The sequence below is a fragment of the Mastigoproctus giganteus genome, chromosome 9 (genome assembly GCF_048544385.1).
Source record: "Mastigoproctus giganteus isolate SK-2022 chromosome 9, ASM4854438v1, whole genome shotgun sequence".
NCBI classification, from domain to species: Eukaryota; Metazoa; Arthropoda; class Arachnida; order Uropygi; family Thelyphonidae; genus Mastigoproctus; species Mastigoproctus giganteus.
In genome coordinates, this window is record NC_143583.1 from 131096308 (window position 1) to 131113382 (window position 17075).

The following is a 17075-nucleotide window of genomic DNA, read 5'->3' on the forward strand; positions in this document are numbered from 1 at the left end:
TAGTTTATAAATTTAATGAGCTTGAAGTGCTAATCAAGACATCAAAGGCAGACACTGTTGGAATATCAGAGATGTGGTGTGACACAGATATAAGCTGTGCAGAACTGGAATTTGGGGAGTACAATGTGTACAGTAAGGATGGACAGGACAGGACAGGACAGGAAGGGTGAAGGGGTTATGCTGTTAGTTCAAAAACACCCAAAATCTAACGAAGAGTATCCAATTGATGTTGGTGGACAATGCAGTATTCAGTCTGTTTGGTGTGAAATAAGCAATGGCAAAGGAAAAATGAGAGTAGGTGTGTGTGTGTGTGTGTGTGTGTGTGTGTGTGTTATAGGCCCAATGAATCTGATGAGTATAATGAGCAATTGTGCAGAGAAATACAGTGAGCCAGTAAATCAGAATGTTTTATAATGGGGGATTTTAACCTTCCAGATATTGACTGGAACTTGTGGACAGGTCACTTGCACTTGCGAAACTGTTTTCTACAGCAACATGTTTAAGAGGCAAACAGAGGGAGTATTATGCTTTATCGGATTATCAGCAGTGATTATTCATGCAATACGAATTTGCAAATAAAGGAACCACTAGGTGACAGTGATCACAATGTACTGATGTGGGAATTACTTAAAGATGTAAGGGAAGGGTTTTTGCTTTCATAAAGGTGACTACAGTGGTCTCAGACAGTTTCCAAATTCTGTACAGTGGGATCAACTGATGATGTTACCACCGTTGAATTCTAAATGGGAAGCATTCAGGGACTTAATTTTGGAGGCTACTAGGCTTTCGATTCCAACTAAGAAATACAGTTCAAGATTTAGGCCTAAATGGATGTCAGATGAATTAATGATGCTCGTGGCAGAGAACAATGTAGAAGCAAAGAAGAAGAAGAAAGAAAGGGTTGAATCACATTGGACCACTTAACATAGATGGGTTGACTATTGATGATAATCAATAGTCAACCCATCTATGTTAGCAATACCTATGACATACAATGAGCAATACCTCAAATTTGATGAATTTGAGGTATTGCTCAAAGCATCAAAGGCGAATATTGTTGGGATATCAGAGACGTGGTGTCACACAGATATAAGGAATGCAGAACTGGAATTTGGGGAGTGCAACATCTACAGAAAGGACAGACAGGACAGGAAGGGAGGATGGGTTATGCTATTAGTTAAGAAAACATAAAATCCAAGGAAGTGAAGCCAGTCGACATCCCAGGACAGTGCAGTGTCGAGTCAGTTTGGTGTGACATAAGCATTGGGAGATCAAAATTGAGAGTAGGAGTGTGCTATAGGCCTAATGACTCTGATGAGTATAATAAGAAACTGTACAGGGAAATAGAGTGGGCCAGTAAATCAGAGAGTCTTATAATGGGGGATTTTAATTTCCCAGATATTGACTGGAATTTGTGGGTTGATCACACACACTAGCAAGGCTTTTGTGGATTGATTGGATGACTGTTTTCTATACCAGCATGTTCGGAAGGCAACTAGAGGGAGTAATATTCTTGATTTGATTATCAGTAGTGATTCTTCATACATTAAGAATCTGCAGATAAAGGAACCACTAGGTGGCAGTGATCACAGTATCCTCAAGTGCGATTTACTCAAAGAGGTAACTACCATCAGGGTAAAGGAAGGGTTATTGCTTTCGTAAAGGCGACTACGATGGTCTGAGACAGTAGTTAAATTCTATACAGTGGGACCAACTAATGATGTTACCAACAGAAAATTCAAAATGGGAAGCATTCAAAGAACTTATCTTGGAAGCTACTAGACTTTACATACCAACTAAGAAATATTGTTCAAGGTTTAGGCCTAAATGGATGTCAGATGAACTAATGAGATATGGAAGAGAAGAAAAATGCACGGGATACATATCAATTGACATAGAAGCCTATGATAGATATAAATTGATCTGTAACCAAGTTAAAAAGGAGGTTAGGCAGGCAAAGGCAGATTACAAGAAATCTTTGGCAAGGGATGCAAAGAAAAACAGCAAAGAGTTCTTTACGTATGTAAACTCTAGAAGGAAGGGGATGAATCAGATTGGTCCACTTCATATCGGCGGTTCAACTGTTGATGATCGTGCTCAGGTAGCTAACAAACTAAATAAATATTTTGCATCGACATTCACACATGAGGAGGTATTCAGCGACTGGAATGCCTGAGGTGTATTCAACTCTGGCAGTAAGCTAGATAATCTTGTAATAACCGAGAGTAAAGTGGAGGAGAAATTGTTGAAGATAAACACAAGAAAGGCACCTGGGGTGGATGGGATCTATCCAGTAATATTAAAGGAGGCAGCAAAGGAAGTAAGCAAACCTTTAGCCATAATTATGAGAGCTTCCTTGGACTCAAGGGAGGTACCCATAGACTGGAGATGTGCAAATGTGACCCCAATTCACAAAGGAGGATCAAAGGCTGACAGAAGTAATTATAGACCTGTGAGTTTAACTTCTGTTCCAGGAAAATTAATGGAGGCACTCGTTAAAGAAGCACTGCAGAATCATCTAGACAAGACTTCAGTTATAGCTCGGACAGAGCATAGTTTTGTTAAAGGGAAGTCTTGCCTCACCAATTTGATTGGATACTATGATGCAATCACAAAAGAACTGGATGCAGGGAATAACTTTGATATTATATACTTCGATCTTAGAAAGGCTTTTGATACTGTTGCACATGGAAGACTGCTGCACAAATTGGAGCAGTGTGGCATTGGAGGCAAATTGCTGCTATCGATAAGGGGATGGTTGAGAGGGAGAAGACAGAGAGTGGTAATTAATGGACACTGCTCATCGTGGACTAATGTTATTAGTGGAGTCCCTCAGGGTTCAGTGTTGGATCCATTATTCTTTTCTGTATTTATAAATAATATTGATGATGGTATATCAAGTTTAATGTCCAAGTTTGCAGACGATACAAAGGTTGGCAGGGTTGTTAAGGACACTACTGGAACTATGCTGCTGCAACAGGATCGGGAAAGGTTGAGCAGATGGGCTGAAAGGTGGCAAATGAAGTTTAACATTGACAAATGTAAAGTACTACACGTGGGAAACAGCAACCCCAGATTGCTCTGGGGTATCAACTCTGTGGTACTATACTGACAGTGGTGGAGAATGAAATGGACATGGGGGTAGTTGTGCAGGCAGATATGAAGTTCACTGAGCAGTACAGATGGGCTGCAAGAGTAGCTCTTGGTGTCTTGTCAATGATATACAGGAATTTTTCTAGCAGGGATAAGGAGGTGATTATTCACTTGTATAAGGCAATGGTCAGGCCACAATTTGAGTACTGTACACAGGTCTGGAGGCTTCATTTCAAGAAGGATGTAGAGCTGCTGGAACGAGTACAGAGAAGGGCAACAAGATTAATGAATGGAACAAAGGGTTGCTCTTACGAAGAAAGGGTGAAGTTTTGCAAATTACAGTGTCTGGAGACTAGGCACCGGTGAGGTGATCTGATAGAGGTGTATAAAGCCTTGAATGGTTTGAGCATGCTCAGTACTGATGGGATTCTTCCTCTTGCTCAGAAAAATCACTTCAGAGGGCATAAATTCAAATTGAGGAAAGACAGGTGCAGGATAGATGTGCAGAAATTTGCCTTTAGCCAGCGGATAGTTGGTTGGTGGAACAGACTTCCATCCCTTGTTGTCAAAGTTGATAGCCTAAATAAATTAAGGCTCAGCTGGACAGATATTTCGATCAAACGGAGAGGTGATGTGGAAGGTGTTTTTTTTTTTTTTTTTTTTTTTTGGCTGATGCTGCATAAGCTTGCTTTCTTGCATCATATGCCTCTATTAATGTTAATGCTAATTATCCCAGGATCTTTTCACACAGGTACAAACTTCTCCTATAGTTGGTTTCTTCACTCTTCTTGCTGGTGTCAAATTGTGCCCAGAAGGCTTCATCTATTGGTTCCATTTGTCTCTCATGTCAGCTTTGATGGGTTTGTTAATGTTGTTGGAGCTGGGATGTCAAGGTATGATGGCAAATTTTGTTTTTTTGCTCTGCAGCAATCTGCTTTGTATTTTTTGTTATGTGTGCCCTGAATTGATCAAGCACCAATAGGGCAGGTTTGCGTAAGAGCCCACCTGGTCTCCTGCTCCAAACTTTCTCAAACCAGGTCTTCATCCCATCCTGATCCATCCAACCCTTGTCATGAACGTGGACAGTCACTCCTCGAGGAATGTCTTCTTTTGGCATCGTTTTGCGTTTGAAAATCAGCATAGGAGGCAGCTTGGTTCCGTCGGCACAACAAGCTAGAACAACTGTATAATGGCTCTTTTCGTGTCCACTTGTCTCTTCACAGTTACAGTTTTCACCCCCTTCTTATCAACAGTTCTGTTACTTGGGACATGAAACTGAAGGGGGACTTCGTCCATATTTTCAATCTGTCCCAACGCAAACTGATGTGTCTTCCGATATTGAATGACAAAATGATGAAATTCAAGGACCTTCTGCTCATAGCTTTCAGGCATCTTTTGGGCAAGTCTGGTGCGTGTACGCATGCTTAGTCCATTCCATTTCATGAACCTGAAGCACCAATTGTGTCCTCCTTTGAAATCAGTAACTTCTTTTTCATCAGTAATTCTTCTTGCCTCATGCTGAACCATCTTTGTGGACACAGGAATTTGAATTGCCCTTTGCTCCTCAATCTATATCTTCAATTCCCTCTCTAAATTAGGCCATTTTGCTGACTTGCCTCTAATGGCCTTCTTCTGCCGTGGCATCTTCACTAGGGTTTCTTCTTCCCGTAGCCAGTCTCGGATTGTTTTCTCAGTTGGAGGAGGACTAAACTTACGTTCAGCAGCACGATTTCCATTCACTTTTGCAAACTGGATCACTTTTAACTTTAATTCAGCACTGTACAAAAATCTTTTCTTAGACATTTCTGGGCAGAACTTGGCAAAACATAACCTAATATACTGGTAACAAGTGCGAAACAATGAGTGCAAAGACAACAAGCTCGAAAAAGCAGGAAATGCAAGAAAGAAAAAAAATCTATAACCACTGTATAAGACGCACCCAGTTTTTAGACCCCAAATTTTTTGAAAAAGGTGTATCTTATACATGGGGAAGTACGGTACATTCAACCTATTATCACTACATTCAATTTTCCCTGGTTTATCACAAAAAGTATAGATAATTTGTTGTTCTAATTTCAATAGCACATCATATTCATTTCCCCCCCCCCATTCCATTACAGCCTTAAACAGCAGGAATCAAAGCAACTCTGAACTGCCCCTAGACCTTTTATAACATTCTCCAATAAAAATTTCTTATAATGAATATGTATAAACACAAAAGCTGCATAAACTTTGTTTTTATAAAAAGAAACACAGAAATCCTCTATTGTATTTTCAAAATAAAACAGCAGTTTTGAATTAAATATTTTAAAAATTAATAATCTATATGTTCAATTAAATTTTAGAGATGGAATATTTCATATATAAAATGCAGTTATAATCCTATCTGAATAATAACCTCATGAATAAGCTACAATATTTATTACTTACTATATTATTACTATACTGCTACCATATTACTAAATTATTATCTACTCTATTATCTACAATATTTGTAGCTAATAAAGCTTATATGCTGTATAAGCTTGCTTTATTTCATCATTTGCCACTACTAATACTAATCTAATACTTTATTCAATAGTGCTTCATAAAAATTGACATTAAAAAGATCAGAATTTATGGAAAGACATGAAAATTTTATAATCTCTACTCTAATAAATTAGATAGATAATGCTTCAATTAGAAATTTTATTCATAAAGATTGCAAGTTTCTATTGGAAAACCGTGCTAAGCATCCAGAGACTTCCTTTCAATTCACACTTCAAAGGTGTACTGTATTTAATTATTTAATAAGCAATACAGTGACCATTCATAAAAAAAATATAATAATAATCAAGTATAATATGAATAATATAAAAATAGTCATTTATAAATTAAATAATAGAAATAAATTAATAAAAAAAAATTAATTGCATGCATAACAGAAACATATCAAAATCATTCAATTTACTAGAGGTTAATAATGTCAGATACGGACTAGAAATAAAGACTGGAAAAAAACTTTCTCTACCTTCTGTGACGAAACGAACTATGACTGGCTTTTCACTACCTGCCACAAATCCAAAACCCTTCTGGGAATCTCTGATGAGTTCAACATCACGTGGCTGAGGTGGCTCATCATCCACATCTTTCCGAGGATCTTCAGTTGTTGTTGTTTTGTTAACGTGGCTATGGAGTTTAATTTAAAAAATATTTAATTAGCATATCTTAAAAATTAGCTCCATCACATAAAAAAAACTGGGAATACTTTTAATACACTCACCTTATGATAAACAATATACCTGCAGTAGGTATATAACGACAGAATACCTATTATTTTGCTAGCAGCAAATAGGATGCTGCACTACAGTTTCATTCTTTATTTTCCATTAGTTTTCAAATTGATAAAAATTTGGTGCTACTTCTGTACATTAGCCTAATTAAGGAGAAGAAAAATATTCACTTTAACTTGAATTTTTTACTTATAATTAATACAGGAGTAAGGATAAAAGTAGAATGCCAGTAAGTCTAATTTATCTTTAGCTGAGGTGGAAATAGAACCATCGAATGTTAACAGAGGTGAGAATAGAGATGGGAAAAAGTTGTGGCCAATGGCTTCTTGCCATTGGCCACAGCCAAAACCAATGACTTTGGCAAGAGACCAGAATGCTCAACTGTCACTTGGATAACAAATTAATTTTTTACACGTGGCAAGTAAAAATCTAGTTTAGGCTTATTGATAACTGCTTTACAATTGTTGTTTGTGAGCTTTAGTGTAGGCAGAAAACGAACCTGGAAGTTTGCATGAAAGTGAATTGTCATATGCACAGACTAAAAGGTTAACAGTGGCTGCAGGTAGAGGCAAAAGTGATCCTTGCACTGCTTCTATTAGAATGAGCAGCAGCCTGGAAAGCAAGGTAATGGAGATTTCCAGGACTGCTGAGAGTCATAGTAGAACAAATAAATACATGGCCTACGTTAGGATAACTAAGAGTAGGAACAGTGGATGTATACTTGCATGTACACTGATGCTAGGAGTATAGTTAATAAATTTGATTAGCTTGAATTGCTAGTCAAGACATCAAAGGCAGATATTGTTCAGATATCAGAGACATGGTGTCACACAGATATAAGCAGTGCAGAATTGGAATTTGGGGAGTACAATGTGTACAGGAAGAACAAACAGGTCAGGAAGGGAGGAGGGGTTATACTGTTAGTTAAGAAACACATAAAATCTAAGGAAGTGCATCCAATTGATGTTGGTGGACAGTGCAATGTTGAGTCTGTTTGGTATGACATAAACACTGGGAAAGGGAAAATGAGAGTAGGAGTACGTTATAGGCCTAATGACTCTGATGAGTACAATGAACAGTGCAGAAAAATAGAATGGGCCAGTAAATCAGAATGTCTTGTAATGTGGTATTTTAATTTTCAGGATATTGACTGGAAATTGTGGGTTGGTCACTCGCACCTTAGAAAGACTTTTGTGGATTTATTGGAGGATTGTTTTCTACAGCAACATGTTCAAGGGGCAGCCAAGTTGTGTAATACCTTGATCTGATTATCAGAAGTGATTATTCATGCATTAAGAATTTGCAGATAAAGGAATCGCAGCGTGACAGTGATCACAGTGTATTGATGTGGGAATTACTTAAAAGATGTTACTACCATCAAGGCAAAAGGGAAGGGCTTTTGTTTATGTAAAGGTGACTACAGAGGTTTCAGACAGTTTTTAAATTCTGTACAGTGGGATCAACTGATGATCTTACCAACACTGAGTTCTAAACGGGAAGCCTTCAGGAACTTAATTTTAGAGGCTACTAGGCTTTTCATTCCAACTAAGAAATACTATTCAAGGTTTAGGCCTAAATGAATGTCAGATGAATTAATGAGGCTCGTGGCAATGTAAGGGATGCATATAAAGTATTAGGTGGCACAGAAGCCTATGGCAGGTATAAACTAGTCTGTAATCAAGTCACAAAGGAGTTTATGCAGGCGAAGGCAGATTATGAGAAATATTTGGCAAAGGATGCAAAGAAAAACAGCAAGAAGTTCTTTACTTATGTAAACTCTAGAAAGAAAGGGTTGAATCAGATTGGACCACTTAACATAGATGGGTTGACTATTGATGATCATGCTCAAGTAGCTGATAAACTGAATGAGTATTTTGCATCTACATTCACACATGAGGAGTAATTCAACGAGGGGAGTGCCAGAAGTTTATCAAATGCTAACAGGGAGCTAAGCGATTTTGTAATAACTGAGAGCAAAGTGGAGGAGAAATTGTTGAAGTTAAACATAACGAAGGCACCTGGGATGGACGGGATCTATCCAGATATATTAAAGGAGGCAGCAAAGGAAGTAAGCAAACCATCAGCCATAATTATGAGAGCTTCCTTGGACTCAGGGGAGGTACCCATGGACTGGAGGTGTGCAAATGTATCACCAATTCACAAAGGAGGTTCAAAAGGTGACACAAGTAACTACAGACCTGTTAGTTTAACTTGTGTTCCAGGGAAAATAATGGAATCACAAATGTAAAGTACTACATATGGGAAACAGCAACCCCAGAGCAGCGTATCAACTCTGTGGTACTACACTGACAGTGGTAGAGAATGAAAGGGACCTGGGGGTGGTGGTGCAGGCAGATATGAAGTTCTCTGAGCAGTGCAGACGAGCTGCAAGAGTAGCTCATGGTGTATTGTCAATGATATATAGGAATTTTTCTAGCAGGGATAAGGAGGTGATTATTCCCTTGCATAAGGCAATGGTCAGGCCAACCTAGAGTACTGTATACAGGCCTGGAGGCCTCATTTCAGGAAGGATGTAGAGCTGCTGGAACGAGTACAGAGAAGGGCAACTAGATTGGTGAATGGGACAAAGGGGTTCTCTTACGAAGAAAGGCTTAAGTTTTGCAAATTACAGTGTCTGGAAACTAGGCACCAGCGGGGTGATCTGATAGAGGTGTACAAAGCCTTGAATGGTTTGAGCATGCTCAATGCTGATGGGATTCTTCCTCTAGCTCAGAAAAATCACCTGAGAGGGCATAAATTCAAATTGAGGAAAGACAGATGTAGGATAGATGTGCGGAAATTTGCCTTTAGCCAGCGGGTGGTTGGTGGGTGGAACAGACTTCCATCCCTTGTCGTGGAAGTTGATAGCCTAAATAAGTTTAAGGCTCAGCTGGACAGGTATTTCGAACGAACAGAGGGGTGAAGTGGAAGTGGTTATTTTTATTTATTTATGTTACTTTTTTTTTTTTTTTTTGGCTGATGCTGCATAAGCTTGCTTTCTTGCATCAAATGCCTCTACTAATGCTAAATGCTAATGCTAATCACTAGTTAAAGAAGCATTGCAAGATCATATAGACAAAACTGCAGTAATAGTTAAGACACAGCATGGGTTTGTTAAAGGGAGGTCTTGTCTGACCAATTTGATTGGATACTATGATGTGGTCACAAAGGAACTGGATGCCAAAAATAATTTTGATATCATATATAATTGGATTTCAGGAAAGCTTTTGATACTGTTGCACATGGAAGACTGCTGTACAAATTGGAGAGGTATGGCATTAAGGATAAATTGCTACAATGGATAAAGGGATGGTTGAGTGGGAGACAACAGAGAGTGGTAATCAATGGACACTGCTCTTCGTGGACAAATGTTATTAGTGGAGTTCCCCAGGATTCGGTGTTGGGCCCATTGTTGTTTTGTATATTTATCAATGATATTGATTAAGGTATATCAGGTTTAATGTCCAAGTTTGCAGATGATACAAAGATTGGCAGGATTGTTAACGACAGTAAACAGAGTATGCTACTCCAACTGGATCTAGATAAGTTGAGCAAATGGGCTGAGAAGTGGCATCTGAAGTTTAACATTGACAAATGCAAAGTACTGCATATGGGTAGCAATAACTGAAGAGAAACATACCAACTGTGTGGTACAACACTCAGGGAAGTGGAAAGTGAAAAATACCTGGGAGTAATTGTGCAGTCAAATATGAAGTTTGTAAAGCAGTGTAGACGGGCTGCCAGGGCAGGTCATGGAGTCTTGTCAATGATATATAGGAATTTTGCTAGCAGGGACAGGGAAGTGATTATTATCCCATTATACAAGGCAATTGGCAGGCCACACCTGGAGGCCTCATTTTAGGAAGGATGTAGAGTTGCTAGAACGAGTACAAAGAAGTGCAACACGATTGGTGAAGCGAACAAAAGAGTGCTCTTACCAAGAAAGGCTTCTGCAAATTGCAGCACCTGGAGAGTGGGCACTTGCAAGGTGATCTGATTGAGGTGTATAAGGCCTTGAATGGGTTGAGCAAGCTGAATGCTGATGGTATTCTTCCTCTTGCTCAGACTAAGAACCTGATGGGCATAGTTTCAATTTGAGGAAGGATAGTTGTAGAATAGTAGTGCGGAAATTTGCCTTTAGCCAGAGGGTAGTTGACTGGTGGAAAAGGCTTCCATCTGTTGTTGTGGAAGCATAAATAAATTTAAGGCTGAGCTGGACAGTCATTTGGAATGAATGGAGGAGTGAAATAGTAGGGGTTTTTTTTTTTTTTTTTTATAGGCTGATGCTGCATAAGCTTGCTTTCTTGCATCGTATTCCTCTACTAATGCTAATGCAGTACTCTTATCTGGAATAGCCTTAACACATTATAACGTTAGTATACAAGAAAGCAAGCTTCTATAGCATCAGCCAAAAAACAAAAACACTTCCCATTTCACTCATCCATTTGCTCTAAAAGTTTGTTCAGTTCTGCCTTGAATTTATTTATGCTATGAACATCCACAATGATAGATGAAAGTATGTTCCAGCAATCTTTGCACATCTGTTTTTGTGCAAAAACAGATGTGCAAAGTTTTGTGTAGAACAGATGTGCAAAAATTTTTGCACATCTGTTCTACAACTGTCTTTCCTCATTGTTGCAATAGCATACTTTGATTACTGTCATTAATGACAGTAATGAAGGTATGCTACAGCAACAGGATCTGGAAAAATTAGGCAGATATGCCAAGAAATGGCATTTGAAGTTTGAACATTGATAAATGCAAGGTGCTGCATATGGAAAGCAGATCAATATACCAATTGTATGGTACTACACTCAGAGTAGTGGAAAATGAAAAAGACCTGCGGTTATTGTACAGTCAAATATGAAGTTCTCTGAACAGTGCAATCAGACTGCCAGGGCAGTGCATGGGGGTTTTGTCTGTGTTGTACCTGAACTTTGCTAGCAGGAATAAGCAGGCGATTATATGAAGGCAATAGTTAGGGTGCATCTTGACTACTTTATTCAAATATAGAGGCCTTATTTTAGGAAGGATGTGGATCTGATGTAATAGGTCCAGAGAAGAGCACTGAGATTGGTCAGGGGAACAAAAGGGGATTATTGAGAGACTTCAGTTTGTAAATTGCAGCATCTGGATACTAGGCACCTGTGAGGTGATCTGATTGAGGTCTTTAAGGCTTTGAATAGAATGAATAAGCTCAATGCTGATGGCATTCTTCCTCTTTCTCTCAGACATGAGGGGTTATAAATTGAAATTGAGGAAGGATGATTACAGAATAGATGTGCAGAGGTTTGCTTGCAGTCAGCAGGTTATTCACTGTTGCAAGAAACTTCCATATCTTGTTGCAGAAATAGGTCATTTGAATAAATTCAAGGAACAACTAGACAAATTATTGAAGGGGATGGACAAGTGATATCTTTTTAAAGCTTGCTTTCTAGCATCATATGCCACTAGTAATACTAATAGTATTTCATGCACATTACCAAATAGTAATAATTCAAGATTTATAACAAAAAAAAAAAAAAAAAAAGCAATTTCAGCATGAAATGAGAACATTTAATTTATGCACATCTACCATATATTAATATATTACTTTTTCATGCCTTTATTTCTCCACTCAGCACACAGCAGCAAACACAATATCTTCACTACAATATGTGGTATATGGATAGCCTGTGTGATATGTATGAAGAAGGAAATAATAATTAATTGATGGATTTCTGTTGGTCCAATTTTAACAAATTTAGAAAATCTCGGGATATTTCTATAAAGGAAATATTTCATATGTCCAAATATGAAAATCTGTAGACTTAGAGTGCAGTTATTACATGTATAAAAATGAACAGACAAAGAAATAAATATCAAATTTCTGTTAATTCAATTTCAAAAAAATTCTGGATGGCTCAACAAATTTCTAGAAGTCCCAAATATAAATTTTTTTGAAAATCCATCTGCTGGGAATTGAGTTATTACATGCAGATAGAATATCAGATAATAATAACTTTTTTATTTCTGTTGCATCCAATCCCATTGATCCAATATTAATGAAACTTGGGATGACCCAAAAGAACTTTCTAAAAGAGTCAGATATAAAATTTTATGAAAATCCATCTAATAGGAGTCATATTATTACATGCGGACAGGTGGGCATGGTGTGAAGGCAATAGGTGCTTTATGGATATAGGATAACATGCCAAAATAACTTTTCCTACCATTCTATCCTCCTGCTCCTCCTACTATTCCCAGTACAGTTCACTCAACGCATCTTGTGGTCCTCACTCAAAAAAGGATGTCAGAAGAATTTTTAACAATCTTGAAACCAAGAAAATTTCAGGGTCTGACGGTATTTCTTCACTCTTTTTCAAAACCTACTGAGATTACACTTGTTCTGTGTCACCTGTTTACACTTGCTTATTCTACTGGTATTTTTCCTTCTGCTTGGAAATGTGCTCATATCCATTCAATTCCTAAAAAAGGATAACAAATCCCTCTCAACCAATTACCATCCCATTCCATTACCTCTATTCCTTCTGACATACTGGGAAATCCATTAACAGCAACTCCTAAACAATCTTGAAACTTTCCATCTGATCAATAATCGCCAATATGGATTCCATCAGTGTTGATCCATTCGTGATATATTGGCTTATGTTACCCATCTATGGACAAATTCAATGGAAAGTTTGACAAAACTCAAGCAGTTACTCTTGATATTTCAAAGAATTTTGAATGTGTCTGGCACATAAAGGTCTTCTAATTAAGCTTCCAACTTATGTATTGTTGACTATTCTTTATAACTGAGTATCCAGTTTTCTCTCTGATGACTCACTGCTAGTGATGACAGATTCTCTGTCTTCTAACTTTGAGTAATGCTGGTGTTCCCCGAGGTTCTGTTGTCTCTCGCACTGTTTTCCTGGTGTACAGTATATTAATGATCTTTCTCCATTGATTAGAAAACCTACCTGTAGTTTTGCTGATAAGAGCATATTGCATTCTACCTTCCATTTTGAGAAACCCTTGCCCTGTACAAACAACTTCAATCAAATAGTAACGAATGGGCCTGGTGTACTGGGGTCCATGGTTTATAATAACATACACGTATAAGTTATGAATCCAGTTTAATGTAAGACCCATTCATTACTATTTGATCCCTTTACAGCCATAATGTTTACAACTTACATTAAACTGGATTTATAACTTATACGTGTATGTTATTATAAACTTCAATCAAATATTCACAACCAATTCCTTAAATATTCATCTCAAAAAATTCTTCAGTGGGGAAAAGATAACTTAGTTAATTTCAGTCCTCCTAAAATGCAATCCTGTCTTATATATCTCATAGAAAGGATTCTCCTGCTCTTATGCTTATGGCAATTAGATTTCTAGACAAGATAACATGCTTACATTAGGGATTACCCTGAATTCTAATCTCTCTTGGAATAAGCACATCAAGTATTGCTTCCTCTACATCAAAAAAACTGGATTAGTAATAGAAGTTGCAAATGATGCAAGAAAGCATCACACACACACACAAAAAAAAAAAAAAAAAAAACATTCCCACTCCCACATCACGTGTTCATCCCCTACAATACTTTATTTATTCTAGAGTTTATTCAAAGTATCATATTTCCCCATGTATAAGACGCACCTTAATTTTGGGGCCCGAAATTTGAAAAAGAAAATGTATTACATAAAGTTATTGAACTCAAGTTTTATTCATCATAAAATTCATACAACTCCTTATCACTGTCAAAACTCACATCCATTAGCTTGTCCTCCACTGTGTCTGATGACAAATCACTGTCTTCATATATTGCCTCGTCCTCAGTTCCATCTATGGCATTTGAAGTGCCACACTTCTTAAATGACTTGACAAAAATCTCAATCTTGATATTATCCCAGGATCTTTTCACCCAGGTACAAACTTCTCCTATAGTTGGTTTCTTCACTCTTCCTGCTGGTGTCAAATTGTCCCCAGAAGACTTCATCCATTGGTTCCATTCATCTCTCATGGCAGCTTTGAAGAGTTTGTTAATGCTGACATCAAGTGGTTAGAGTTGGGATGTCAAGCCGCCACGTATGACGGCAAGTTTTGTTTTTTGCTCTGCAGCAATATTCTTTGTGTTTTTTGTTATGTGTGCCCTGAACTGATCAAGGACCAATAGGGCAGGTTTGCGTAAGAGCCTACCTGGTCTCCTGCTCCAAACGTTCTCAACCCAGATCTTCATCCCATCCAACACTTGTCATGAACGTGGACAATCACTCCTCGAGGAATGTCTTTTGGCATTGTTTTGCGTTTGAAAATCAGCATAGGAGGCAGCTTGGTTCCATCGGCACAACAAGCTAGAACAACTGTATAATGGCTCTTTTCGTGTCCACTTGTCTTCACAGTTAAAGTTTTCACCCCCTTCTTATCAACAGTTCTGTTACTTGGGACATGAAATTGAAGGGGTACTTCGTCCATATTTTCAATCTGTCCCAACTCAAACTGATGTCTTCCGATATTGAATGACAAAACGATGAAATTCAAGGACCTTCTGCTCATAGCTTTCAGGCATCTTTTGGGCAAGTCTGGTGCATGTATGCATGCTTAGTCCATTCCATTTCATGAACCACCAATTGTGTCCTCCTTTGAAAGAAGTAACTTCTTTTTCATCAGCAATTCTTCCTGCCTCATGCTGAACCATCTTTGTGGACACAGGAATTCCAATTGCCCTTTGCTCTTCAATCCATATCTTCAATTCCCTCTCTAAATCAGCCCATTTTGTTGACTTGCCTCTCATGGCCTTCTTCTGCCGTGGCATTTTCAGTAGGGTTTCTTCTTCCCGTAGCCAGTCTCGGATTGTTTTCTCAGTTGAAGGAGGACCAAACTTATGTTCAAGCAGCACGATTTCCATTCACTTTTACAAACTGGATCAGTTTTAACTTGAATTCAGCACTGTATGAAAATCTCTTCTGAGCCATTTCTGGGCAGAACGTCGAAAAACTTAACCTAATATGCATACCGTAACAAGTGCGAAACAATGAGCGCAAAGACAACAAGTGGGAAATGCAAGTAAAAAAATCTACAAACACTGTATAAGACGCACCCAGTTTTTAGACCCCAAATTTGTCGAAAAAGGGTGCAACTTATACATGGGGAAATACGGTACCCACTTTCACAACAACAGATGGAAATTTGTTCCAATAATCAACCACTCGCTGGTTGATGGCAAACTTTCATACAGCTATCTTGTAACCACCCTTTCTCGATTTGAATTATACTCCCTCATGCATGTAATCTGAGGAAGAGAAAGGATTCCATCAGCATTGGGCTTGCTTGCTCAATCCGTTCCATGCCTTACACACCTCAATCAGATCATCTCATATGTGCCTAGTCTACAGAACTGCAATTTTCAGAACTCAAGCTTTTTTCGGTAAGACCATTCTTTCATTCATTCCCTTCACCAAGTAATTCAGTACAAAAAACAGTCAGCAGTCCATTGCATTGAACCTGATTATTATTAGTAGTAGTCAAAGTAGTAGTAGTAATGGCATATGATGCAAGAAAGCAAGATTATAAACCATTAGCAAAAAAAAAAAAAAAAAACGTGGTTTTTCTCTTTAGTTCTTTGTGTTATTTTCCTTCTAAATAGCTATTCACTCTGTACCAGTAGCAGGTTATACCTCCATGGGGCTCAAGGCAAAATGGAATTTGGAGGCCCCACCAACATTAAATATTGAGTAATAAAAGAACACGGAAAGCTGAACTATGTTCTTACACTTGTTTTTTATGTTTCTTACACTCATTAAAATCAAAAACTGTCGAATTATTCCACTGCACTTCAGTTCTGCTTGGACATACTCAAGACTGATTGATAAGATCGTGGCTACCTCCTCCCTGGTACTCTTCTGCATTCAGTATTAGGGAACCAGCGGTGCCAGTTACATACAAGGCAGTCTTTATTTTTTCAATTAACTCAAAGAAATAATGAAGAAATAAACATAAAATTTCAGCAAAATTGGTAAAACCATTTTTGAAAAAAACGTAATTTTCAAATTCATCTTCAAGTAAAATTATCGTCAATAACCTTGGAAGGTAGAAAGTTCAGTTTCTGATAAAAATCACTTAAAAATATTAGTAAAAAACAGCAATGAGAGTTTGAAACAGTGATTTTGGGGCCTCACCTGATTGGGGGCCTAGGCAGATGCTTTTTTTGCCTATAGGATAATGCACCACTGCTCTGTACAAATCTAAAATCCACCCTACTGTGGACTATAATTCCCACATCTGAGGTGGTGAATCCATCATCTCTCTTACGCTTCTAGACTCCATTTAAAGGAGGGCAGTTATGTCAATTAATGACCATCTCTTACAAAAAGTGTCTACACCAAGTCTCATAGACATTCTGTTTTCTGCTGTATGCCTTTATTCCTTTTGTTCCAGAAAATGGGCACTATTCTTCTTGGTTGGTTGGTTGATATGTTGTTCAATGGCACATGGGCGGCTAAGGCCATATTTTCCCTGAATCTATTCTATAGTTCAATTACCAGTTAAAATCTGTTAAATAATCCTAACTGCTTCAAGAAAACAAAGAACTCGGCTAGATTTGCATTGTCTCAAATTAGATGAGGTAATGTCAACGGTTCTTGCAGATGTGAAAGCGATGTGAAAATTATGATTTGATAAATTTTTTTTTTTTTTTTTTTTTTTTTTTCATGTAAACC

General features: G+C 37.9%; 1 protein-coding gene across 6 annotated transcripts in view; it reads right to left on the reverse strand.

The window, feature by feature from the left end:
• Positions 1-17075, reverse strand: part of LOC150080735 (uncharacterized) — an 856799-nt gene that overhangs the window by 227816 nt on the left and 611908 nt on the right. For all 6 annotated transcript variants that reach the window (XR_016547438.1, XR_016547439.1, XM_090382087.1 and 3 more), the window contains one exon: positions 6104-6261. Coding sequence is in view for 4 of the 6 variants with exons in the window: in XM_090382087.1 (XP_090238213.1) it covers positions 6104-6261 (158 nt within the window). In the remaining 2 variants the exon portion in view is untranslated. The remainder of the gene's footprint in view (positions 1-6103; positions 6262-17075) is intronic.